This window comes from Oncorhynchus keta, chromosome 17 (assembly GCF_023373465.1).
Source record: "Oncorhynchus keta strain PuntledgeMale-10-30-2019 chromosome 17, Oket_V2, whole genome shotgun sequence".
Classification (NCBI taxonomy): domain Eukaryota; kingdom Metazoa; phylum Chordata; class Actinopteri; order Salmoniformes; family Salmonidae; genus Oncorhynchus; species Oncorhynchus keta.
Window position 1 is genome coordinate 26,631,965 of NC_068437.1, and position 16,336 is coordinate 26,648,300.

Genomic DNA, 16,336 nt, shown 5'->3' on the forward strand with positions numbered 1-16,336 from the left:
GGACAGGTGTGCAGATTACTGATGGGATACAGGTGCGGGTGAACATCGATCTCCCAACAAGCTAATTCGCCCGGCAACCAGACAGGGTGCGTTCCAGGACACCGGAAACACACTCCAGGACAGAAACACAGGCAAACACAGACTCGGGAAGCGGGATTCGTGACACTTAGATGGTGAAGCTAGGGCTAATGGGATTATTTTAGTCTATCTTTTTGAGAAGTTTCAGGGACTGATTAGCATCCTCTCGAGTCAACAGTGTGCTTACTTTATTGCGGGGAAACTTTGATATGTTTGATGTTACACTCTGGACAGCAGATCATTAGTATAGCTAGTAGGCAAGGTGATGTAACCTTATTTAGTCCTACATTCTATGGTGGGTTTTAAATGAATTGGTATTCACACATTTGTTTTTTGAGGTAGAATTAGTGTCACCTTATTGGCACCTTCTCTATTCCAGAACCAATGGGTGTGTCTGAGTCTTCCTCTCTCAACTAGGTAAGGTGTTTCAACCTGGAACACTATTGTCCTGCTTTGGTCTGTTTCAGTCATTGCAGGAAGTCCTGAAGAGCAGGAGTGCGTGAAGAGTTTTGTCCCAGCCCAGCTCTAATACTTGACTTAAATAATCAACATACCCAATCACAGTGATAGGCTATGATTTGTAATCAGGTATGGGTTGGGCTGGAACAAAAGCTTATGCACACTCCTACGATTCAGATATGGAGCTGTCCACCTGTTTAAGTCATTATTCTGTACTATGGGTACAATTGGAGGGGTGGGGCGGGGCAGGGTTATTGATACAGTATATAACACATGCTCCACTCTCAAGTTGAACTTGTTGACTGATACCATGGCGGCGGCATCTAAGGGAGCAGCTGAGAACCAGAAGACTGCAGCCAAGGCATCACTGGTCCACACCTGCCCTGTCTGTCACTGATTGGTACTGTATGTGCCTTTTGGTTCCACTCCATGTCTTAGCTATTGTACAGGCCTGTGTTGTACAGTCTTTCATATGTGTAGTAGTGTATAGCAATGTTTGCTTAGTTTATCATCTGTCAACTTTTGAAATTCAATCTAAGCCACAGATTGTTAACTTGCTCTATTTTGCACATGCCCTTTATAGATGCAGACCAGATCAAGCAGTACTTTGAGAGCAAGCATCCCAAGTCTCCAATGGTCTGGTTGATGTGCAGGCCTACAGTAAGTGACCACACACACTCAAATGGACCTACAGCTGTGGCAAGATTCTAACATCTTTCACACACAGAATACATAGTGTAAACCACCATGTTGTCAACAAAATGCTGTCCTTAATGCTTAAGTTGTATTATCTAATCTCTCTTGGGAAAAAAGGGTTTCAAACGGGTTCTTTAGCTGTCCCCGTAGGATTTCATGAAGAAAACTGTAGAAAGGGTTCTACATGGTCCCGAAAAGGGTTCTACCTGCAAAAAAAAAAGGTGATTCAAATAGTTTTCCTATGGGGACAGATGAAGAACCCTTTAAGGTTCAAGATAGCAACTGTATTATTTTTGCTACCTTTTTTCCCCCATCTATGTGTGCTCAAAATTTACAGCAGCAACATGGACCAGTTAAATTTACAGGAAGTGTGTGATATAGCTGTGTTTAAGTATGGCTTCCTTGCTTTGATTCTGTTTAATGTGTTTCTCATTCTCCTGGAGCTGACCATGTATTTTATATGGTCAACAATATTTTATATAAAACCTACCTTGCACATACAGTTTTTCCACAAATAAACCCCCCACCAAAAATCACAATATGCTGTTTTATACACAACATGCAACAATTTCAAAGATGTTACTGAGTTACAGTTCATATAAGGAAATCAGTGGTTCTACCCGGTACAGTTGAATCCAGGATTCATCCGTGAAGAGCACACTTCTCCAGAGTGCCAGTGGCCATCGAAGGTGAGCATTTTCCCACTGAAGTCGGATACGACACCAAACTGCAGTCAGGTTAACAACCTGGTGAGGATGACGAGCACGCAGATGAGCATCCATCAGATGGTTCTCTGACAGTTTGTGCAGAAATTCTTCAGTTGTGCAAACCCACAGTTTCATCAGGTGGCTGGTCTCAGACGATCCTGCAGGTGAAGAAGCCGGATCTGGAGGTTTTGGGCTGACATGGTTACATGTGGTCTGCAGTTGTGAGGCCAGTTGGGACGTACTGCCAAATTCTCTAAAACAACATTGGAGGCTGCTTATGGTAGAGAAAGTAACAGTTCTGGTGGACATTCCTGCAGTCAGCATACCAATTGCACGCTCCCTCAAAACTTGAGACATCTGTAGCATTGTGATGTGTGACACAACTGCACATTTTAGAGTGGCCTTTTATTGTCCCCAGCACACGGTGCACCTGTGTTATGATCATGCTATTTAATCAGCTTCTTTATATGCCACACCTGTCAGGTGGATGGATTATCTTGGCAAATGAGAAATGCTCAGTAACAGAGATATAAACAAATTTGTGCACAAAATCAGGGAAATGGAAAATTGTATTTCAGCTCATGAAACATGGGACCAACACTTTACTGTTGCGTTTATATTTTTGCTGAGGACTATTTCTGTCTGTAATAAAGCACTTTTGTGGAGAAAACCTCATTCTGATTGGTGGGCCTGGCTCCCAAGTGGGTGAGCCTATGCCCTCCCAGGCCCACCCATGGCTGTGCCCATGCCCAGTCATGTGAAATCCATAGATTAGGGCGTAATGAATTTATTTCAAATGATGGATTTGTAACTCAGCAAGATCTTTGACCTGGTTGAGTTTAGATTTTTGTTCCGTATATATTTCAACTTGTTCATAAATTATAGGGAATTAAATAAAGACCCCCATTGGCTGAAGGGGAAGAGGATCTGGTAAAATCATCTAGATAGGTAGATAGTTAGCTATATAACTTATTTGCAAAAAAAGCTAGCCTATTATTCATGGAACATTATAAATATCTGACTGCTACTAGAATAGTATTCTGCACAATATACAAGACCAAATAAGACAAATATTAGTTAAATAAAATATGCAACAGTAAATTACAATTTTCAATTTATCTTTTGTTTCAGATCAAGGTAGCTAGGAGCTTGCAGGAATTTGTATTCTTGTATGAATAACATTTTCAAATCTGAGAGTAAATAGATAAAAGTCACCTTGTCCGACAGAGATTTACATGGTTATCAAAACGTCACGCCAGGGTAAGACTGCACGAAACACAGCCCTTATTTGAAGTGTTTCTAAAATCCTCTATGGATCAAATGAATGGTGAAAAGCTATTGGAACCATCTCTGTGTTTGACCAGTAGGTTTTATGTGTTTATGACAGATTCACACTCAGTATGCACAATAGTCAAATTAGGTCATTATTATTTTGTTGAATTCATATAAAAACATTCCGACATTGTTTTGCATTATCTATTTAAAATATGCTATGATTCCACTTTTTGTATCCGTTTGAATCACTTTCGACCGGGGACTTTTATTTTGATTCCACTATTGTGGCTAATCCTTATTGTGGCTAGCTTCACACAGGTCAATATGCAACGATAAAGATGCTGAGGAAGGGTGCTGAGAACAAACCTCAAAATTGCAGTATTGTACTTGAAGTCTGATAATCGCAATAGTTATCTCCAATACTATATTAAGCGGGCGTTCGACAGCTATACCATTGTCTCCTATTATGAAAGCATTATAGAAAACAATTCAGAAACGCTTTTAAACCATCTGCAACAACTTCAGGGGGGAAAGAACTGAAAGCGTAATCTTGTCACAAAGTTGTTTTCCTTTCACTGGGATAAGGCAAAACAAAATATTGCAGCAGCGCGATTCACGAGGAACGAACAGGTGCTTTTGATGGGGAATTTGCCGCCACTTTAACAGGTTAGTAGTTTCTTTCAATCAATTTGGTATTATGGGAGTCTTCAAATGGGTGAAAAATAGAACACAATCAACTAACTCCTCTGTGATTCCAAGAGCTCATTGTATATAATTCAAGGTCAATCGGAATATCACATAGGCTAACAGTTTGTTCTATGGCGGATTGGTTCGAAATGTATATTTCTGCTCACCAGGTAAAATAGCTATGCTTTCTGCACAGGCGAAAGTAATGCTTATTACAGTTAATGAACGTAAGATACCCATATGGATGCTGACATACATAACCTATTCAGTTTTATAGAATGTAATTGATTCTACATCATAAGAATGTTACACACGCACACACACACACAGTGGGCGGCAGGTAGCCTAGCGGTTAGCGAATTAAACCAGTAACCGGAAGGTCGCTGTTTCGAATACAATCTGTCGATGAGTCCTTGAGCAAGGCACTTAAACCAAATTTGCTCCCCGTGAGCCGTAATACTATGTCTGACCCTGTTAAACAGCACAACACCTGCTCTTTCCATGACTTGGACTATCCAGGTTAAAGCACATCCCTTATTGATGTCACTTGTTAAACCTACTTCAATCAGTGTAGATGAAGGAGAGAAGTCAGGTTAAAGAAGGGTCTTTATGCCTTGAGACAATTGGATTGTGTATGTGTGCCATTGAGAGGGTGAATGGGCTAGACAAAAATATTTAAGTGCATTTGAAAGGGGTATGGTAGTAGGTGCCAGGCACACTGTATTGTGTCAAGAACTGCAATGCTGCTGTTTTTTTTACTCAACAGTTTCCCTTGTGTATCAAAATGTGTTTTTATGTTTTTATTTAACCTTTATTTAACTAGGCAAGTCAGTTAAGAACAAATTCTTATTTACAATGATGGCCTACACCGGCCAAACCCAGACGATGCTCGGCCAATTGTACAACGCTCTATGGGACTCCCAATCACTGCTAGTTGTGATACACCCTGGAATGGTCCACCACCCTAAAGACATCCAGCCAACTTGACACAACTGTGAGAAACATTGGAGTCAAAATGGGCCAGCATCCCTGTGGAATGCTTTCGATGAATTGAGGCTGTTCTGATGGGGAGTGTATATAGTGTGTGTGTGTATTAATTATTATCATTGTGTTCTGCATAGATGATTAGTGTTAGATCACTAACCACACGTTTTAAATGTTTTATTTTAATGCAATTCAGTGTAGAGTATGTACTGCTTTTTCATATAGTAATCCACCATAACTGTAGGGTATTATTGTGTCTGTGCAGAGCATAATTGCTGGTAAGCTGACTATGTATAATCAGCATGTAACAACAAGTGCAGAAACTGAATACTAAACATTCCCTATTTTCCAACCATTTATTCTTATAGGGTGACCTGTTCATATGAACACATTGCTGGAGAACCAGAGAAGATATTGTCTCTGGTGTTCCTGTGGGATATGAATGACAGCTTGAGAATGTCACATGAGATCATGATGTTTTACCAAATGATGGAACAAGCCCAGAACACCAGCTGTGAAGCACCCACCCCCATCTGCAATACGAGTGCAAATGGAGACTCACTACAGCTACCCACCTTCTCCACAGCAGCCAAAGTCAGAGTAATCATTACTTTCACTCTGTGTGCCATGTCAGCTGTCTGTAACCTCGCTGTGCTGTGGGCCGCCAATACCAACGGAAAGCGCAAGTCCCACGTTAGGATATTAATAATTAACCTGACTGTGGCAGACCTGCTGGTGACTTTCATAGTCATGCCTGTTGATGCTGTCTGGAATATCACAGTTCAGTGGCAGGCAGGAGACGTCGCCTGTAGGCTGCTGATGTTCATGAAACTTGTTGCCATGTACTCCTGTGCTTTTGTCACAGTGGTCATTAGCTTGGACCGCCAGTCTGCTATCCTCAACCCACTGGCCATCAATGAGGCCAAGAAGAGAAGCAAGATCATGTTGTCTGTGGCGTGGGTGATGAGTGTGATTCTGTCTGTTCCCCAGGTGAGGCTCTGGTTAAGAGAGGTTTCATGTTTTCTCTCCTCAACCTGGACTCAGGACACCACAACAATTATCAAAATATACATCGGAGGACATAACAACCCCGTAACAGCTTTATTATAATAATAATAATACATTTTATTTTAATCTGTTTTAATGACACATTTTATATACAAGAAAATCAGCTGGATAAAAATGAATAAAATCCCAGTAAAATAAGTAAGTACAGTGCATTTGGAAAGTATTCAGACCCCTTGACTTTTTCCACATTTTGTTACGTGACAGCCTTATTCTGAAATTGATTAAATCATGTTTTCCCTCATCAATGTACACACAATGCCCCGTAATGACAAATCATAAACAGGTTTTTAGAAATGTTTGCAAAAAAAATACAATTTAAATCTAACTTACATAAGTATTCAGACCATTTACTCAGTACTTTGTTGAAGCAACTTTTGGCAGCGAGTACAGCCTTTAGTCTTCTTGGGTTTGACGCTACAAGCTTGGCACACCTGTATTTGGGGAGTTTCTCCCCATTCTTCTCTGCAGATCCTCTCAAGCTCTGTCAGGTTGGATGGGGAGCGTCGCTGCACAGCTATTTTCAGGTCTCTTCAGAGATATTCGACCAGGTTCATGTCTGAGCTCTGGCTGGGCCACTCAAGGACATTGAGACCTGTGTACGTAGGGTCATTGTCCTGTTGGAAGGTGAAACTTCGCCCCAGTCTGAGGTCCTGAGCGCTCTGGAGCAGGTTTTCATCAAGGGTCTCTCTGTACTTTGCTCCGTTCATCTTTCCCTTGATCCTGACTAGTCTCCCAGTTCCTGCCGCTGAAAAACATCCCCACAGCATGATGCTGCCATCACCATGCTTCACTGTAGGGATGGTGGCAAGTGTCTTCCAGACGTGACACTTGGCATTCAGGCAAAAGCGTTCAGTCTTGGTTTCATCAGACCAGCTAATCTTGTTTCTCAAGGTCTGAGAGTCTGTAGGTGCCTTTTGGCAAACTCCCAGCGGGCTGTCATGTGCCTTTTACCAAGGAGTGGCTTCCGTCTGGCCACTCTACCATAAAGGCCTGATCGGTGGAGGGCTGCAGAGATGGTTGTCCTTCTGTAAGGTTCTCTCATCTCCACAGAGGAACTCTGGAGCTCTGTCAGAGTGACCATTGGGTTCTTGGTCACCTGCCCGACCAAGGCCCTTCTCCCCCGATTGCTCAGTTTGGCCGGACGGCCAGCTCTATGAAGAGTCTTTGGTTCCAAACTTCTTCCATTTAAGAATGATGGAGGCCACTATGTTCTTGGGGACCTTCAATGCTGCAGACATTTTCACATTGTCATTATGGGGTATTGTGTGTAGATTGATGAGGAACATAATGAATTTAATCCATTTTAGAACAAGGCTGTAACATAGCAAAATGTGGATGAAGTCTAGGGGTCTAATGCACTTAATATAAAGTACACCAAACATGACAGAATAACCATGGAAAACACTAAACATGATGACAGACTAACCGTGGAGAACACTAAACATGACAACAGACTAACCATGGAGAACACTAAACATGATGACAGATTAACCGTGGAGAACACTAAACATGATGACAGACAAACCGTGGAGAACACTAAACATGACGACAGACTAACCATGGAGAACACTAAACATGATGACAGACTAACTGTGGAGAACACTAAACATGATGACAGACAAACCGTGGAGAACACTAAACATGACGACAGACTAACCATGGAGAACACTAAACATGATGACAGATTAACCGTGGAGAACACTAAACATGATGACAGACAAACCGTGGAGAACACTAAACATGACGACTGACTAACCATGGAGAACACTAAACATGATGACAGATTAACCGTGGAGAACACTAAACATGATGACAGACTAACTGTGGAGAACACTAAAAATGATGACAGACTAACTGTGGAGAACACTAAACATGATGACAGATTAACCGTGGAGAACACTAAACATGATGACAGACTAACTGTGGAGAACACCTAGACATGATGACACACTAATCAGGGAAGTGAACTAGACAGAGGATAAAAGCTAAGCCTGTGTGAAGAGGTGTGTCTTTAGTGTGGACTAATATGTGTATGGATTGTGAGGTTCTGACATGGAGAGGGATTGAGTTCCAGAGTTGGTTGAGCTGCACTGCTCAAAGCCTGGTTTCCGATAGAGCGGAGCCTGGTGAGAGGAATGGTGAGGAGTGCAGTGAACAGGTGGGAGTGTAGGGATACAGCGGGTCAGTAAGGTACAGAATGTGGGCACCAGTCTATTGAGTGCTTTGTAGGTGAGCATGAGTAATTTGAAGAGGATCCTGTATTGAACTTATTCAAATAAATGTATAGCAAATGGACATGAATGACTTGATTTTTACAGCAATTATAAACCTAATGATTGTAGCAATAATTTAGAACAAACCTCAGAAACACTTTCCTGAAGGGAATTACAGTACAGGCATTGCAGTCACTATTGTCCATGGTTTAAGAGTAACCTTTTTAAATGTGATTTATAACTGGTGAGGAGATGATTAGGACAGCAATTATACATTGCTGCGAATAAAAGTCATCCAACTACATAGTTTTCAAAAAAATTGTAGCACTAAAAGAAGACCTTGGCTTGCAATTATTACTTTTTCATAATTCATTTCAAGCATTCAACACTTGGATCTTTTCACCTAATTTCATTGCAAATTGAATGATATCTGCAGTGTATTACTCACATTGACTGCATACTAGGCAGGATTGAGCTTCTGCTGCATGAAACACTACTATTTTATGTAGTACAACACTGAAGCCAGGCCATATAATTAGTGTTAAAGACATGTTGTTATGGTTAAAGTCTTCCTTTGTGTTGTCATGCAGATGCTGATATTCCACAGTGTGACCATCACGGTTCCAGAGAAGTTTACCCAGTGCACTACTCGTGGGAGCTTTGTCCAACACTGGCAGGAAACCCTGTACAACATGTTCACCTTTGCTTGTCTTTTCCTGCTGCCGCTGATCATCATGATCTTCTGTTACACACGTATCCTGGTAGAGATATCCAGTCGCATGACCCACGGAAACAGTAGGTCAAATTACATATTTTACCATCAATTGTAGTACCACTAGTGGCATTGTATACAGTTGTTCATGAGGGGGTTACAAAGAGCACTGTGTTTTTGAAGATAAAGGTAATTGAGACTTATTGTCAAATTAGGTGTTAGATGCTAAGATTATGAGTAAGTGTTTATTGCCTTGTTTCAGTGTCTTCTAAGGAGATACATCTCCGACGCTCTCACAACAACATTCCAAAAGCACGGATGAGGACTTTGAAGATGAGCATTGTTATCGTGACTTCCTTCATCGTCTGCTGGACCCCTTACTACCTGTTGGGACTGTGGTACTGGTTCTTCCCTGACGATATGGATGAGACGGTCTCTCATTCTTTGACTCATATGCTCTTTATTTTTGGCCTCTTCAATGCCTGTTTGGACCCAATAACTTACGGCCTGTTCACCATCCATTTCCGCCATGGCCTGAAGCGCTACTGTCGGAGCACAGCCACGTTCAGCCGTGAGTCAGAGAACAACACTACCCTGACCGGCTCTTTCAGGCGCTCCCCCTTCCGCCTGACACGGCTTACCCAGCAAGGCCAGACGTCCATCACTGGCCAGATGGCAGAGGAGGAACAGGTCAAGAAAACCTGCCACTATAGCAACTACCTCACAGTTCACAACAGTGGAGAAGGTGACCCAGGTCCGGCCAGTCCTGAAAGCACTATATGAGGGATTAGAATGCTTCCTACTAAAGAACATTGCTTACCTTAATCTTCATACCTTCATCTGCTGGCTCACAATTAATACTTTGAAAAACTCATTGTTGTGCTGCATGAAATCAGATTGGATTAATTTTCACATTCAGCCAGATTGGGCTTACAGTGTAAATCATGGTTTCCCCAATAGGTGTGCGTATTTGGCTGGCAGTTGATATATACACAGTGCAATTACAAAGTATTCAGACCACTTGACTGTTTCCACACTATGTTACGCTACGGCCGTATTCTAAAATTTATTAAATTAAACATTTTCCTCATCAATCTACACACAATACCCCATAATAACAAAGCGAAAACAGGTTACACATTTTTTGCAAATTTATAAAAAAATCTAAAACAGAAATAAATATATTTTATACGTTTGCCAACATTTCTAAACACATTTTATGCGTTGTCATTAAGGTGTTGTGTGTAGATTGATGAGGGAAAATAACAATATAATAAACATTAGAATAAGGCTGTAACGTAACAAAATGTAGAAAAAGTCAAGGAGTCTGAATACTTTCTGAATGGTCTGTATATATTACAGTACCAGTCAAAAGTTAGGACACCTACTCATTCAAGGGTCCTTCTTAATTTTTTACAATTTTCTACATTGTAGTGAAAACATCCAAATTAATAAATCAGATATACGGAATCATGTGGTAACCAAAAAAGTGTTAAAATAATCAAAATATTTAGATTTTAGATTCTTCAAAGTAGTCATCCTTTGCCTTGATAACAGCTTTGTACACACTTGGCATTCTCTCAACCAGCTTCATGAGGTAGTCACCTGGAATGGTTTTCAATTAACAGTTGTGCCTTTTTAAAAGTTAATTTGTGTAAAGAAACTACTCCTTTTTTTTTCACCTTTATTTAACCAGGTAGGCTAGTTGAGAACAAGTTCTCATTTGCAACTGCGACCTGGCCAAGATAAAGCATAGCAGTGTGAACAGACAACACAGAGTTACACATGGAGTAAACAATTAAGAAGTCAATAACACAGTAGAAAAAAAATGGGCAGTCTATATACAATGTGTGCAAAAGGCATGAGGAGGTAGGCGAATAATACAATTTTGCAGATTAACACTGGAGTGATAAATGATCAGATGGTCATGTACAGGTAGAGATATTGGTGTGCAAAAGAGCAGAAAAGTAAATAAATAAAAAACAGTATAAAAACAGTATGGGAATGAGGTAGGTGAAAATGGGTGGGCTATTTACCAATAGACTATGTACAGCTGCAGCGATCGGTTAGCTGCTCGGATAGCTGATGTTTGAAGTTGGTGAGGGAGATAAAAGTCTCCAACTTCAGCGATTTTTGCAGTTCGTTCCAGTCACAGGCAGCAGAGTACTGGAACGAAAGGCGGCCAAATGAGGTGTTGGCTTTAGGGATGATCAGTGAGATACACCTGCTGGAGCGCGTGCTACGGATGGGTGTTGCCATCCGTAAATGATACCAATAATAATAAGAGACTTGCTTGGGCCAAGAAACATGAGCAATGGGCATTAGTCAAAATCTGTCCTTTGGTCTGATGAGTCCAAACATTTTTGGTTCCAACCGCTTTGTCCTTGTGAGACGCAGAGTAGGTGAACGGATAATCTTTGTATGCGGTTCCCACCGTGAAGCGTGGAGGTGTGATGGTGTGGGCTTTGCTGTCTGTGATTTATTTAGAATTCAAGGCACGCTTAACCAGCATGGCTACCACAGTATTCTGCAGCGATACGCCATCCCATCTGGTTTCCGCTTAGTGGGACTATCATTTGTTTTTAAACAGGACAATGACCCAAAACACACCTGCAGGCTGTGTACGGGCTATTTGACCAAGGAGAGTGATGGAGTGCTGGATTAGATGACCTGGCCTCCACAATCACCCGACCTCAACCCAATTGAGAAGGTTTGGGATGACTTGGACTGCAGAGTTAAGGAAAAGCAGCCAAGCGCTCAGCATATGTGGGAACTCCTTCAAGACGGTTGAAAAAGCATTCCAGGTGAAGCTGGTTGAGAGAATACCAAGAGTATGCAAAGCTGTCATCAAGGCAAATGGTGGCTACTTTGAAGAGTCTAAAATATATTTTGAGTTGTTACTACATTTTTCCATGTGTTATTTCATAGTTTTGATGTCTTCACTATTATTCTACAATGTAGAAAATAGTTGTTGTTTTTAAAGAAGAAAAAAAACTTGAATGAGTAGGTGTGCAAATATTTGACTGGTACTGTATATAAACACTTTGTTTTAAATATATTTTCCCATAACCTTATCACCCCTCCCCTAATTGGAGTAAACTGTTGGACAACAACACTTAGTCTTCTACTTCCAGTTTACACATACTATATACACATTTACTGTGATGTTTCACAAACGTTTTGAACCTTTCTATTCTTATAGTTTCTAAAGATTGTAAATTCAAGATAAATATTTTTGCTAAGAGTATTATTATATTATTGATCAACTATGACTTTTCAAATCAACCAGTAGTGCTATTCTGCAAATGTTGCACTTCTTCAACCATTCCTGGACCTGCGACCAAAAACAAGCTCCGTATGGACAGTATTAAAACAAATTATCTTACGATTCTGTCTCTTCGCAGCAAAGTCTGCAGAGCTGGGATGGTTGTATCCCCCATATATAAACTCAGCAAAAAAAGAAACCTCCTCTCCCTGTCAGCTGTGTATATTTTCAGCAAACTTAACATGTGTAAATATTTGTATGACCATAATAAGATTCAATAACTGATACATAAAAGAAGTTCCACAGAGCTGGGACCCTGGGCATCTTTCTTTTGGTGTTTTTCAGAGTCAGTAGAAAGGCCTCTTTAGTGTCCTAAGTTTTCATAACTGTGACCGTAACCTATTTTGGTCTTTAATACATGGCCAACAAACAAGTTCCTTAATTTTCCCCCTTCTACTTGCCTCTCATTTTTGCAGTAATGCTGCAATTAGTTGGTTGTAATTTTGGGTAGAGCAGACATTTCCATATACTTTTGTTAGCTGCATGTGTGGCAACTCCACCAGTCCTATTTATGATATAATTTACAAAGATTATACTTTTTTTTCCAAAAACATATATATTTTTGTTAATTATTATATTTGAGTTTAACCACAATATTTGTTGTATTATTTATTCTGTCTTTTCTGGTGGATTAACCTGAAATTGCAACCAACTTTCTATGGCTTGTTTTAAAACTAGCTATATTTTAGAGCTTTCTTCATTTTCAAATAACTGAAAGTGAGAGCTTGAATTCTGAATAAAGTAAAAAAAGGCCATTCCTGAACATGGGGTGAGACATTCCTACTAATCTGCTAGAGAACCAGTTTGGATTTAAATTGAACTTTTGTATGACTGACGCCTTTAGTGAGAGGGCTAATGCTTTAATATTTAATAATTTCTGCACTCTGAATTTATATTAATTATATACATAGGCTCATTTAATTTTATCTGGCATGCCGTTACAAATAAAATGGAATTTTATTTTGCTCATATAATTTTAAAAAACAGGTCGCTAGGTGTAGGCAAGACCATAAGCAAATAGGTAAACTGGGATATGACTAAAGAGTTAATCAGGGTGATTTTTCCACAAATAGACAGGAATTGTTGTTTCCATGGTAGAAAAATCAACTTTTGCTAACTTTATTAAACTCTATTGTAGTAAAATAATGTATTTATTTCTGGATATGTATACCGAGAATATCCACATCACCGTCAGAAGATTTTATTGCTAAACTATATGGTAATGTAAAAGTTGTATTTTTTGTCATCCAATACATCATATATTACATTTATCATGATTTGATTGTAATCTAGAGAGGTTAGAAAAAGTCTCAAGATCCTCTGAGGCTGTGAAGGGATACAAATTGTGGATTTAAAAGAAAACATGAATCATCAGCATACAATGACACCTTTATGTTTATGCCCTTGATTTCTAACCCCATGATATTATTGTTGGATCTGGTTTTAATAGCTAACATTCCGATGGCCATAATAAATAGATGTGCCAATAGTGGGCCACCTTATTTTACTCCTCTTAACACTTGAATACTTTCTGAGAAGTAGCCATTATTTATTATTTTACACCTAGGGTTACTATACATAACTTTAACCCATTGTATAAGAGATTCTACAAAATTGATATATTCCAGGCATTAATATTTAAATTCCTGTCATACTTTATCTAAAGCCTTTTCAAAGTCAGCTATGAATACCAGACCTGGTTTTCCAGATTTTTCATAGTATTCTATTGCTTCCAGTACTAGTCTTATATTATCTCCAATGTGTCGTCTGAATAATATACAATACCTTTTTAATTCTATGTGCAATGAATCTTTCTTGAATTTATCACCACAACACTGAAGTTTAAGAGGCCTCCAATTTTTTTTTATGGACCGGATCTTTATATTTACCACTTGGATCAGTTTCAGTAATAATGCAATCAGACCTTCTTGTTGAGTATCTGATAATCTACCAAGTTTTGGTATACCTCCACTGGTATGCCATCCAACCCTAGAGGTGTCCTGGACTTAAAGGCTTTAACATAAGTCTTTCTGTACAGCTGTTAATTTGACATTATTCATAGAAAACAAGCCATACAATTATCTTCGGTTAGTGGAGATGGAGACTGAAACGAAAACATATGCTTATGGTACTTTGCTTCCACTTTCAAAATATTGTTTGGTGAATCATATGTGACATAATCCACACAGTTCGCTTTATTTTTTAATAATATATTACACTTGATCTTTCTTGAATAAGTTCCTCCCATTTCTTTTTGTTTTTCCTCCAACTGATGTCAGCGAGAATGACATAAGAAAGTAGTCAAGACGACTAGCTTGATTGAGCCTCCGCCATGTATATCTCACTAGGTCAGGATATTTAAGCATTCATATATCTACTAGTTCCAATATATCCAAGACATTTGTGATTTCCTTAAGCGTATGAGGGTGATCGTTTGTATTGTGATTTCCTTTACGGTCCATTGAGGTATTTACAACCATATTATAATCTCCCACCATAATAATAGAGTATTGTATTGCTTGTAGGTTTGATAAATTATTATATATATATATATATACAGTTGAAGTCGGAAGTTTACATAAACTTAGGTTGGAGTCATATATTAATGAGCCCCCTCCCCTCTTTTAATTATTTTCTTTGTTGGACATAATTGACTAATTTTAATGTAGGAAACCTGTTCCCAAGTAGTAGAGAGGCATATGTGATCATATCCCACTGAAATCAAGGTTTAAAAATCCCAATGTATTCAAGGTTTGAAAAAGTTCTGTTTTTGTCAAATACTATATCTGTGTGTGATTATTGAGGTCAATTTGCAGTGTACAAATTGTTTAGAACTATGTGCCGGCCCCCCAACCCGCTCAAGGAAAAATCGGCACACGGCTGAATGTAATTGGTGAACCCTGGTTTAAATCATAAGACGCTTATCTGCATATTACTTCAAACAATAGTACTCCCGTGGAGTTGTCTTTTGACTTGTCCAGGAAACATGGTTTTTCATTTAATAGAGGCATAATAACCAAGCATACCAGGAAAAACTATTTTCCATGGATATATCCATTTCGTTAAGATGTGCCGAGGAGGAAGCCTATAAATGAATTCCTCTTGGTTCAAGTTAAGTTAATCTTGCAGGCAGACATTACATATGGACATGGAACATCATAAATGTAAATGGATGCAAATTCAGCTCGAGGACATCCAGATGCTCAATGTGTGGACTCCATGGGTGGCTTCATTATAGTTTTCATTGTGCAATGTGAAGAGCAGCTTTATGTGAATTCAAAAATATTGCCATTTTCCTCTATGATCAGATGAATGTTGTGGTCCAGTATATATTGTATTCCACCCTAAAAGCCTTTATAATTGAAGTGGTTGGGCATAGTGAAGTGTGATTGTACCTTACAATATGTATAGTCTTGGTTGGTTCTTTGGGGATGTGTTATTTGTGGAAGTTATGTCCAGTGCAACAGGGAAATCACTGCATAGTGTGTTTGAAGATGACCAAACTGTAAAATGTGATTGGTTGGTTGGTTTTTTGGAATCCAAAAAAATTGTATATTATGTTGTTGTTGTGTAATGCATTGATGGCCACATTCAGTAGATGTTACAGTATAAGACAAACAGATACTTTAATATTGGATTTACTGTTACCAGAAAATGTTGCAGAAAACCCCAGAAGACAATTTGTTAACTAATATTCAGTTGTATGCTTTTTCTCTTAAGTGTTTGCTTGTGTTCAAAGATAAAATAAGTTAAGGGGAAAGCAATGTGTGTGCATGATTGCAATATTTGTTAAGTTAAAAGCAAGATGTGTATGCTTGTGACTTGTACATTATTTCAATAAAGTTGTGTTAATTGTATTAATCCATACTAAGCATCTCCTAAATTATTTATGGGCCAGAATACATCCAGTAATTAGTACTATAATATGTGACCCTGCTAATATATACAGTTAAATTGTGTTCATTATCAGACCGTGCAGATTATCTTCTGAACAAAACACTCTCTGGCCTGATCAATCATGTGATGTTATTTTGGACAGTAATATCCTAGATGCATACATAATGTATCTCTTCTCCATCTCCGGTGCATTACTCAAAAAATGTCTGGCTAAATGGCAAATCTCCTGCTACGC

At 39.2% G+C, this 16,336-nt stretch overlaps 1 protein-coding gene across 2 annotated transcripts; it reads left to right on the top strand.

Moving 5' to 3' along the window:
* Positions 1–377: 377 nt before the first annotated feature.
* LOC118396146 (gonadotropin-releasing hormone II receptor-like) lies at positions 378–16,050 on the top strand. Of its 2 annotated transcripts, XM_035790261.2 has the most exons (6): positions 378–495; positions 827–937; positions 1,121–1,197; positions 5,255–5,876; positions 8,758–8,962; positions 9,142–16,050. In XM_035790261.2, the coding sequence occupies exons 4-6, from the start codon at positions 5,325–5,327 to the stop codon at positions 9,660–9,662; spliced, it is 1,278 nt and encodes a 425-aa protein (XP_035646154.1). In that variant the 5' UTR covers positions 378–495; positions 827–937; positions 1,121–1,197; positions 5,255–5,324; the 3' UTR covers positions 9,663–16,050. The 2 variants fall into 2 exon arrangements, with proteins under 2 accessions (XP_035646154.1, XP_035646155.1); XM_035790262.2 differs by lacking the exons at positions 378–495; positions 827–937; positions 1,121–1,197 and adding an exon at positions 3,584–3,881.
* Positions 16,051–16,336: the final 286 nt, after the last annotated feature.

What these genes read in the sequence shown, in the direction of transcription:
- LOC118396146 (XM_035790261.2), top strand. Translation starts at nt 5,325, where the DNA reads ATGAATGACAGCTTGAGAATGTCACATGAGATCATGATGTTTTACCAA. An exon ending in TGATTCTGTCTGTTCCCCAG is followed by an intron (nt 5,877 to 8,757) that starts GTGAGGCTCTGG and finishes GTTGTCATGCAG; the next exon opens with ATGCTGATATTCCACAGTGT. An exon ending in TCGCATGACCCACGGAAACA is followed by an intron (nt 8,963 to 9,141) that starts GTAGGTCAAATT and finishes GCCTTGTTTCAG; the next exon opens with TGTCTTCTAAGGAGATACAT.